The sequence below is a fragment of the Coregonus lavaretus genome (assembly GCF_964263955.1).
Source record: "Coregonus lavaretus genome assembly, chromosome: 32".
NCBI lineage: Eukaryota > Metazoa > Chordata > Actinopteri > Salmoniformes > Salmonidae > Coregonus > Coregonus lavaretus.
In genome coordinates, this window is record NC_140019.1 from 36,329,250 (window position 1) to 36,340,519 (window position 11,270).

At 41.8% G+C, this 11,270-nt stretch overlaps 1 protein-coding gene and 1 pseudogene across 2 annotated transcripts in view; both read right to left on the bottom strand.

Annotated features, from left to right (window-relative positions):
• Window positions 1-2,096: 2,096 nt before the first annotated feature.
• Window positions 2,097-4,477, bottom strand: LOC311107580 (THO complex subunit 3). The gene is made up of 6 exons (XM_084150087.1): window positions 4,295-4,477; window positions 3,795-3,951; window positions 3,419-3,623; window positions 2,855-3,016; window positions 2,566-2,666; window positions 2,097-2,344 (listed from the first exon to the last, which is right to left on the bottom strand). Exons 1-6 carry the CDS (start codon window positions 4,472-4,474, stop codon window positions 2,181-2,183), a joined length of 969 nt encoding a protein of 322 aa, XP_084006213.1. The 5' UTR covers window positions 4,475-4,477; the 3' UTR covers window positions 2,097-2,180.
• A 964-nt stretch (window positions 4,478-5,441) lies between these two features.
• The window catches only part of LOC311107851 (shootin-1-like), a 43,085-nt pseudogene continuing 37,256 nt past the window's right edge, over window positions 5,442-11,270 (bottom strand). The window contains exons 10-16 of the transcript XR_014615887.1: window positions 11,147-11,220; window positions 10,848-10,984; window positions 10,710-10,724; window positions 10,159-10,224; window positions 9,660-9,795; window positions 7,048-7,363; window positions 5,442-6,906 (exon numbers count right to left, since the gene is read on the bottom strand). The product of XR_014615887.1 is annotated as a shootin-1-like (transcript). The remainder of the gene's footprint in view (window positions 6,907-7,047; window positions 7,364-9,659; window positions 9,796-10,158; window positions 10,225-10,709; window positions 10,725-10,847; window positions 10,985-11,146; window positions 11,221-11,270) is intronic.

Genomic DNA, 11,270 nt, shown 5'->3' on the forward strand with positions numbered 1-11,270 from the left:
GAGAACACAAGTGTTTTTCCACTCACTACAGAGAGTATATGACATTTTATCTCAATCCTTAAGGACAACTCTAGACCCTCTTCCCTTCGCAGAATCTCTGTAAGCATTTTACATCAAGCTCATTTTACATCTAAGATGGCACTCTTTCTAGAAAAAAAAAAAAACAGTAGAAGAAAGTTGAGCATTCGACTTAGAGAAAAATCAATTTACATGTATATATATATATATATATATATATATATATATATATATATATATATTTCTCAATATTTAACCTTAATTTAACTAGGCAAGTCAGTTAAGAACAAATTCTTATTTACAATGACCCCAGCCAAAACCTCCCCTAACACGGACGACGCTGGGCTCCCCAAATAAAACCCGGGTCTGTAGTGACGCCTCTAGCACTGCGATGCAGTGCCTTAGACCACTACGCCACTCGGTCCCCTAAACATGATGTAGCTATTTACAGTGAGGGATAAAATAATTTGATCCCCTGCTGATTTTGTACGTTTGCCCACTGACAAAGAAATGATCAGTCTATAATTTTAATGGTAGGTTTATTTGAACAGTGAGAGAAAAAGAAAAATGCATGTCAAAAATGTTATAAATGGATTTGCATTTTAATGAGGGAAATAAGTATTTGACCCCCTCTCAATCAGAAAGATTTCTGGCTCCCAGGTGTCTTTTATACAGGTAACGAGCTGAGATTAGGAGCACACTCTTAAAGGGAGTGCTCCTAATCTCAGCTTGTTACCTGTATAAAAGACACCTGTCCACAGAAGCAATCAATCAATCAGATTCCAAACTCTCCACCATGGCCAAGACCAAAGAGCTCTCCAAGGATGTCAGGGACAAGATTGTAGACCTACAAAAGGCTGGAATTGGCTACAAGACCATCGCCAAGCAGCTTGGTAAGAAGGTGACAACAGTTGGTGTGCGATTATTCGCAAATGGAAGAAACACAAAAGAACTGTCAACCTCCCTCGGCCTGGGGCTCCATGCAAGATCTCACCTCGTGGAGTTGCAATGATCATGAGAACGGTGAGGAATCAGCCCAATGATCTCAAAGCAGCTGGGACCATAGTCACCAAGAAAACAATTGGTAACACACTACGCCGTGAAGGACTGAATTCCTGCAGCACCCGCAAGGTCCCCCTGCTCAAGAAAGCACATATACATGCCCGTCTGAAGTTTGCCAATGAACATTGAATGATTCAGAGGAGAACTGGGTGAAAGTGTTGTTGTCAGATGAGAGCAAAATGGAGCTCTTTGGCATCAACTCAACTCGCCGTGTTTGGAGAACACCATCCCCACCGTCAAACACGGAGGTGGAAACATTATGCTTTGGGGGTGTTTTTCTGCTAAGGGGACAGGACAACTTCACTGCATCAAAGGGACGATGGACGGGGCCATGTACCGTCAAATCTTGGGTGAGAACCTCCTTCCCTCAGCCAGGGCATTGAAAATGGGTCGTGGATGGGTATTCCAGCATGACAATGACCCAAAACACACGGCCAAGGCAACAAAGGAGTGGCTCAAGAAGAAGCACATTAAGGTCCTGGAGTGGCCTAGCCAGTCTCCAGACCTTAATCCCATAGAAAATCTGTGGAGGGAGCTGAAGGTTCGAGTTGCCAAACGTCTGCCTCGAAACCTTAATGACTTGGAGAAGATCTGCAAAGAGGAGTAGGACAAAATCCCTCCTGAGGTGTGTGCAAACCTGGTGGCCAACTACAAGAAACGTCTGACCTCTGTGATTGCCAACAAGGGTTTTGCCACCAAGTACTAAGTCATGTTTTGCAGAGGGGTCAAATACTTATTTCCCTCATTAAAATGCAAATCAATTTATAACATTTTTGACATGCGTTTTTCTGGATTTTTTTGTTGTTATTATGTCTCTCACTGTTCAAATAAACCTACCATTAAAATTATAGACTGATCATTTCTTTGTCAGTGGGCAAACGTACAAAATCAGCAGGGGATCAAATACTTTTTTCCCCTCACTGTCTACAGACATCCCTTCTGTCAATGTTTAACGGACCAAAAGTCAAGTATGTTGTATTAAACATATAGAGAAGAAGTCTTACTGCACAGGGATAGGTAACATGACTCCACAAAGCAGGGCCAATCATCCTAATCAACTCGGTTTAAAGAGTGACATTGACAAGCGTGTTTGATCCCACTCAGGAATCATTAGGTAATCCAAACAGTTTGACAGTGCCCGACTCTCTATTGCTGTCATACTTCCCTTCCTTGTCATCACATGCGTACGCCAGCAGCGGTCTCTTCGGATGCCAGGCCACTGTGAACGTAGGGGACTCACACTGGACCTCCCACAGCTTCTCTCCTGCAAAAAGACAAAAGAAAGTATAGAGGATACTGAGGAATGATGAACTCAAATTAAAGAGGTCTTTATTCTTGCCGAGGACTATCTGGCATAGTGCGGGGCTTGTTGTGTGGACCGTATGTTCCACAGGGAGCAGAGGGGAGTAAGGGGATTATCCTTGCAAATTCTATTGTATTTTGGTTTCTTGCTACAAAAAGTTGTATTTCCTTTCTTCAACTAACCTGTTTCAACCTCTGCTATGTCTATGAAGTGGTCCTCAGAGGCTGAAGCCAGCATCTTCCCATCATGGCTGAAACTCAACGTCCTCACTGGCCAGTCCAACCTGGAACACATTAACAAGACAATCAGACTCAACGTATGATACAAATACTGATCATGTTTTGGATGCTTACACTGGTTAATTGGGTTAGATGATGATGATGATGGTGGTGATGAGGGATTTGCAATTGCACCATTTGTTGTAGATAGATATCTGTCCATATTTACAGTTTTCAATGTAGACTCACTCACCTGGAGAAACAGCGAACACAGACCATTTCTTCAACGGTCCACAGACTGACCAGGGCGTCTGCACTTCCTGTGGCAAAGTACTTCCCTGTGGGGTCAAACTTGATGCAGATGCAGTTGGAGGGATGGGCGTTGATCGACTGGATGGGCTTCAGCTCAGGGTAACTGAAAACAACATGTCAAAGTTAGGGAGCCGTAATGTAGGTTCATAATTAGCCTATCTATTAGGGGCCCCGTGTAGCTCAGTTGGTATAGAGCATGGCGCTTGCAACACCAGGGTTGTGGGTTCAATTCCCACGGGGGGGGGGGGGGGGCCAGTATGAAAATGTATGCACTCACTAAGTCGCTCTGGATAACAGCGTCTGATGAATGACTAAAAAAAAAACTAAACTAAACTACATCACAGGACATAAGATACACATTCTAGTTTGGACAGGACTGAGAACTCTAGAGTAACAGGGTGTGTGGGAAATGGTTTTGACCAGCACCCTATGGGTCCTAGCCAAAAGTAGTGCACTATATAGGAAATAACCTAAGGTGTCATTTTGGATGGAACCAAGGTCTTACCTCAAGATGTTGATGCACCCGTTTCCATTGGTGAGAAAGAACATGTCGTTGTCATTGTTCCATGAGATCTCGTTGACTTCAAACTTAAACTGCTCCTCGGCTCGTGACCGGTGTGATTTGACGTCGATGAAGGTAACCACATCATCCTTGTTCCCAACGGCTATCGTTTGGCCGTCCGGACTCCAGCAGATATTGATGTTTTCCCCTGCAAACAAACATATCGCATAGATCAAGCACTGTTGCCGGCTTAGATCAGAATTAATGAATGCAACGGAACGTTACAGATGGCAAAAAATCAAAACTAAAGTACAAGACTTTGTACTTTTTTGTTGTTTTTGGCTGAAGACACAGCAGATGGATTGGAACTGGAGTGTACCTTTAGTGTTGACAGTAGCCGTGCACTTTGTTGTCCTGACGTCCCAGATGCGTATGGTCTTGTCCCCTGATGCAGTGACAAACACGTCTGGGTTGGTAGGATGCCAACACAGCTGATCAACACTGTCTCCATGGCCTCTGTAGTTGTTCTCTTTCACCTGTAAGGGGTTGACATAGGCAAAAACAGCTAGCAATCAACAAGATGGCTAGCTGTGTGCTAAGGGGGAGGTAGCTGCCACTAAAAGTAACTGTAGCTACTAGCTGTCTAGGCTAGTTGGATCAGCACAAAACATAACATCTAGTTAGCAGGCTCTTCCCTTCGCGGTCTGGTCATAGAGTTAGCAAATTAATAGATACCTGCTAGATATCAAAGTGCGTGTATAATTTGGTGCGCCTGAATGTTACAAGATAAGACTGGCGAGGCTTGTTGTTAGCCTTGCACTAGCATGCGTGGTTCATTCATCACACCCATGCATACTACCAAGCTAGCTAGAAACTTACCAAACGGTCTTTTTCTAAGACAAATACGCTTGCTGTTTTATCAAAAGACCCAGATGCCAATCTCCTACCGTCGCAACTCCATGCTACTGAATGAACTTTAGCGCTATGCGCAGGGAATTCCCTGCTTTTGTTGTTATTTCTGAAACTCTCTTGCATCTCTTGATAATATCTGGACGCCATTTTGGAAGATACTAGCTACCACGTTATGTCGCTACAGGGGTGTTTGATCTAGCTAGCTACAGCAATGTATTATGTTTTTGGATTATCATGGGTAATTCGTGGATTATAAAGGAATAATCACCATTGTCTAAATAGTTAAATGTTTTTGATTAAACAGTAAAAACAACATTTATTTTAACAAATATGAAATAGAGCCCCACAGTGGAGGCGTCATAATACTCATAAAACCTAGCGGTCAAACAGGGAAATGGTTCCAATCCACCTGTACAGTAGGTGGCGGAATGCATATATAATTGTTGCGAACGCCATTATACCAAAGAAGAAGAAGAAATGGTTCCAATCGTTTTTGCGCCATAAATTTTTCCCATAGGGGATTTTAGAAACACTTAAAATAATGGCTGTGTTTTGTGTAGGCTTACCCTGGCGTGACGTTTTGATAATAATGTAAATCTCTCGCAGACAAGATTACTTTTAACAATATATTCGGCTCTATTTACTGTCAGATTCGAAGAAGCTAATTAGCATCAAAGTAGACATCATGCAAAACTACAAATCCCTGCAAGCTCCTGCACGTCATCCTTAGCTGACGCCTTTGCTAACAGGTATCGTGTCAATTTAAAACTTGCACAAGACAGTTCCCAGAATTGACCATTTAAAGAAATGTAGCCAATTTATTCATTACTACATTTAGCTAACATTAGATAGTTAATCCAGAGATTCTTACCTTTGCCTCGATTTGGCAGTCTCGTCCAGATCATCATGGCATTTGTAGTTCTTTATGATAGCCACATTAGTAGCTAATTAGCATTTCATTTAGGAGGGTAAATACAGGCAAATATATTGTCACCTTGTCCTAAAGAGATTTACATGGTTATCAAAACGTCACGCCAGGGTAAGCCCTTAAATATTCTAATATTAGTAATATATTACACATATAAAGATGGAGAAATAGATTCAAGTACAAGTCTTGTCAATTGAATTGTAATTTTATTTCATACAAGTGATGAATGAACATCAATGTAAATGTTTAAAAAAAAACATAACACTTTTAAAATCCCAAACACACAATATCAAGATTCACACAAACTCAGTCTAGTTATTTCCTTTTTGATCAGCTGCTTTCCTGATGAATAAAGATGGAATTGAGAAAATGATGATCATTGCATCTGGAAAACAAGATTTCCTTTCATTTTGATGAAAGAAGGCCTCATAGAAATGACTTACAATAGAGTCAATGCTCTCAATGTTGTTTCTATGTTTTTAAGAAACATTTACAATGTCATGATGGGTGTGAGAATGAATGTCCTATGAGCCTTCAAATGTATTTATTTATTAGATGAAGTTGCTGTATCAGTTAAGTTTGCATACTGTTTAATCCAGTTGTTTTAGGTTGTACTGTTTTAGGTTGTATCTGAAAGCATTACCTTCTAACATAATACAGGTGGGGAATACACATAGGATGAAATCCAGGTTACAGCAGTAAAGAAACAATGGGAGTATCCCAGCAAATATGAACAAAGCACCTTATACAGCTTGGGAATGTAGGTGGAAGACATTTACACATGTTGTGCCATTGCATGAAGATGATAATATATCATGTTTTTCCCTTTTTAAATACAATTTAGGATAGTCAAGAGGCAAGTGTGTCTAATACGAGGTAGACTGAGTACACAAGCACCTAATTCGTCAAGGATGGTAGGCTACTTTGATTGAAACACGTGCATGGCTTTCATTTGCATCCACAAACTGAAACAGAGCTCCAGCTTTAAATCGCAAAATCGCCTAAATAATGTGCAATATCTGTTTCTATTTGCTTATAATGACCCAGATCTTAAACATTGTTCTTTGTTGATGTTTAGGTGGTGCTTCTGCTGCATAAAATAAGCAGTAACTTTACTGAAAGTCTTACGGTAGGGTAGTGTGTTCTTTAGATTCAGGAAGAGTAAGGAAGAAGCAGAACTAGAATCAAATTAGTTTGTGCCATAGATTAGAAGTATCATTCAATTCCTGTTCACTATAAAGAAGAAGAGAGAGAAACTGATTTTAAAAAAAGGTTGGATTCTAAAACAGTGCATTCCATCAGATGATGACAAAAAGTCACATCAGATCGAGATAGTTTGTGCATAAAATAAAATAACCTAAAGCTTTTTTAATTAAGTGTCTCTAACTGCAGATAACTGAGATTCTGTGCAAATTGTGTAGCTTTCCTCAGCCTTCCTTCCTGGTTGCCAGGGACCTCTGGAGCCGACCTTCAACACTCTGCATCCGTGTTCCCGTTCCCGTTCCCGTTGAGTGGGTTGGGCCCTGCGGAAAGGCTGGGAGAGAGTGAGGCATGCGTGTCCGACTCCACACTCAGCCTGGGGTTAGGCTGGCTGACTCCGTTGGACTGTGGTGCCCATTTCTCAGGCTTCTGCTTCTCAGGCTCCTCCCCACTGTTGGAACACACAACAAGGGTGAGCAAGTCCTCCTTCGAAAGTCCTTGATATTTTTGTACATGTATTTTACACCAACAAAGTCTTTGAAAGAATCCTTTTGTTTGAAAATAAGCAATTGCCCCCTTAGATGTACATTACCTGACAATGCATCCATTGGTGACCGGTGCCTCAGAGTAGGCCTCTTTCTCAGACAAAGAGGTACGGGACCTCCTGTCCTGCCAGGACCCTGCTTGGGGCTCTTGGCCAGAGTCTGACCTGCGCCTGGCTGCTACAGCTGGGCCGGGGCCCCTTCCGCTGGGGGAGGCTGGCTCTCTGGGGCTCTGCCCAGGCCCTGGCCCTACAGGCCCCTCTGGCTCTTTGCCTGAGCTGTCAGAGCTGTGGGAGCTCTGGCTGTGCCTCCCATTCAGGCTGTCAGAGGAGGACACCTTGCTTATTTGTCCGTCCCTGCTCTCATCTGAGGGAGCGAGACAAAGGGGGTTAGTGGGGACATGATGTAAGAGAACAGCATGTCCACTCTCTCTGTGGGTTATTATCTCCAGTAGATTACTATATGATCTAGGAGCATTAACAATCAGATGTTTGACTGGCATTTCACAAAGTAAACAGTAATGCAAGCTTTTACCAACCACACTGTAGGCCTAACATCTAACCACAGGGTCAGTACACTGTAGGCCTAATATCTAAACATAGGGTCAGTACACTGTAGGCCTATCATCTAACCACAGGTTCAGTGTTTCAAAGGCAAAGATATTCTAAGAACTGAATACAAAAACTGCACTGCATCATTTTTATTGAATTCACAACACGTAAATGTGGCTCACCACTAATGAATCGTGACATCATGCATGCCCTGGCCTATAGTTTAATGATTAGAGTAGTGTATGTGATCATGGCAGGGTCTATTGAGCCCTCTGGTGGGGATATGGAGAATAGTCAAGGCTGGAATGGGCATCTCTTTTTCACCAGGCCACTCATATCGTCTGTATATACCTATCAGTGGCGGTTGGTGCCGTTTAAGATGAAGGAGAATGCAAACATGTTTTATGAGCATGGCCTTATTTCTATTATTTCTGTCATTCATATTCCATTCACCCAGCTCAATGTAACATCGATAGGTTTAGGCTTCTACATGATACTCAAGTTTTCCCTATACCCATCATGAGGTGGCTACAACCCAGCCTATGAATGAAAGTTTACAACGTAGGTGCACACAGGTCGAGAGAATTTTGAGTAATCAAGGTGACAGACAGTGACACATTCGATACCACCTTGCACATTCTTGCCTGCATCTAGCTGATCTAGGGTGTAATCATTAGTCCAACAGTTGCAAACGAGAGTTTCTACTAGACAAATTAAGGTATGTTAATAATAATAATAATAATATGCCATTTAGCAGACGCTTTTATCCAAAGCGACTTACAGTCATGCGTGCATACATTTTTTTGTGTGTATGGGTGGTCCCGGGGATCGAACCCACTACCTTGGCGTTACAAGCGCCATGCTCTACCAGCTGAGCTACAGAGGACCACAACATGTTCATCCCCATTTTGTTCCGTTTAAGAAACGTTTTTCAACAGAATCGGCGGAATGAATACACCCCTGATCACACGCAAACAGTTCACTTTCATAGCAGCCACGTAAAAACAGCATGATCCCTTTGCTCGTTGTATATATAATTCCTTCTCGCAACTAAATTATCTACGCGCTCGCCTCCTCTCACCTATTCCATTTGCTTGTGGACTTCAGTGCACAACACATCAGCTGTCTGTGACCAGGCGGAAAAACCTTTCCAAGCCAAACCTTTATATCATGACCACTAACCACTACACACAGCCTACATCATTGTCACGTCATAGTCAACTAGACCAACTAGAACTAACGCGTTAGTAAACCCGCTACAATCATGCAGTACAGTGTACAGTCAGAAAGCAGTTTAGCATATACACCGGCGGGCGCCGGTGGCAATAAATTTATAAAACCAAAAGCTTACCTTGACTTGGAAGAGTTCCAGTGTTGGATAGCCATAGCCAGCTAGCTAGCATAGCACCCCTCTCTGTTTGAGCCGTGTGTTTGAGTAGGCTAAACTAGCTAGCTGCATTTGCTAGCTAAGTAAGTAAAAGTGAGAGAAAAAAAAGAAATATAGCTAGCTCTCTCTCTCTCTCTTGCTTCTCCTTCATTTTTGAAGAAATTATTTTGTTCAAAACGGTTCAACTATTTTCTTTCTCTCCCTTTGAGTCAACTACTCACCACATTTTATGCGCTGCAGTGCTAGCTAGCTGTAGCTTATACTTTCAGTACTAGATTCATTCTCTGATCCTTTGATTGGGTGGACAACATGTCAGTTCATGCTGCAAGAGCTCTGATAGGTTAGAGGACGTCCTCTGGAAGTTGTCTTTATTACTGTGTATGTCTATGGAAGGGGGTGAGAACCATGAGCCTCCTAGGTTTTGTATTGAAGTCAATGTACCCAGAGGAGGACAGAAGCTAGCTGTCCTCCGGCTACACCATGGTGCTACCCTTCAGAGTGCTGCTGAAGCTACTGTAGACCTTCAATGCAAAACAGTGTGTTTTAATAAATTATTTGGTGACGTGAATATGTTTAGTATAGTTTTATCTTTGTTTCACTATTTACATTTGAATGAAATTCACTGAGGTGGATGGTCCTCCCCTTCCTCCTCTGAGGAGCCTCCACTGACACCCATTTTAGGAGAATGAAGAAAGCCGAACAAACAAACGAATGGTGTTGTTACCTCCTTCTCCAGAGTCGCAGGCCTGTTTACGTCTCCTCCTAAGAATGACCTCCAGCTCACTGCTGACAGGGCTCTTCCCTGAGGGGGACTGGACCGACTCCTGAGACCCCCGACTGGGACTCTTCTTCACCGTCTCCTGGGGGTCCAGAAACACAGACAACATGCTTTACTGTTGGTAACAGATGTAATTATATAAAATATATGTTTCATCACTTCTCAAAAGCATATATGAGCTTTTACAATGTCTTATAATAAGGCTTATATAATAAAAAGAAACAACACTTCATAATAAAGGGGAGTATATATATATATCAAAAACATGGGGGATTGGAAGTGATGCAGACAATTACATTGATAGAAGATACAATCTATCTGCAATATTAAGCTGATCCATCCCCCCACCCAAAAAAACCAAAAAAAAACTATAATTTTTTTTATATATATAAATAAAAACTAAAGAAAAGAGAAAAAACAACTAATAAAAAACAACACTTCATACCAGAATGCCTTTCAGTTCTTCCATGGCACTCTCCTGTGGCAGCTTTTCTTCAATTACTGGAGGTTTCTAGGGGTTGAGTTCAACTAAGTTAATAAACAGGACATAACACACATTTTCTTATGTGCTCACGCACACATCGCAGCTGGTGTTAGCGTTTATCACATAGCTGGTCTATATTAGAGAGAATAAAATAAAAGCTTGAGGCCATTTTATTGATTTTCTCCTCGGAGCCTGCAAGTTGTCATGGTGATTTTGTCAACCAATATAAAATAAATGAAATCAAAGCAGCAGGCATGTGGTCTTTGTCAGTCTACACTGAGGTAATCCATGGACCATGTTACACAAAGAGAAAGAGCCCATTCCAAAAGCCAAACTGAAGACTGGTTTAAGTAAGAGATTAATAACAGAAAAGCTATAATCCATTTCACTCTAGTACCATATGATGTGGATTATCACTGTGATATGGGGGTTGGCATGTCGTTTTTTGTGTGATTTTAGGATCCAGAGAGACTTCACTGTCACACAATCGATGTAAAAGTCAATATACTCACTTTTACGGCAACTCTCTTTGGGGAGACGGTCAGTTGATTGGAGAAGATGAGTGGAGAATAAGGGAGTAATCAGTCGGAGAACATTAAGTTGTCTATATTTCCACAATTAAACAAAACATGAACTGTTGACCTCTTCACCTTAGTGTCTCCTCCCTTGACAGGCCTCAGAACCACTCCATGTTTAATCCTCTCCATCATCTCATTCACTGCCTTCACTTTGACGTCATCTGTACCTCCTTCTGCACCTCCTTCTGTACCTCCTTCTGCACCTCCATCTACAGGACAAGGAGAGAGACAGAAGGGTTACATGGATAATATGGTAAAGATGTGTGATTTTAAAATAAGAAATTCCTCAATTATGAATGAGTATTTAAATCCTTGATGTTCTATGTTATTCTGGCAGGTGCAGATTTGATTCTCAGTGGTTTCAAACCTACCAGGAGCTTGCTCCAACTTCGGGGATGCCCCCTTTGAACCCTTGGTTGATTTCCTCATAATTGCAATCAGTGAGCTATTGAATGAAGAGAGTAAATTAAATTCAGTATAATTAGACAGATTGGT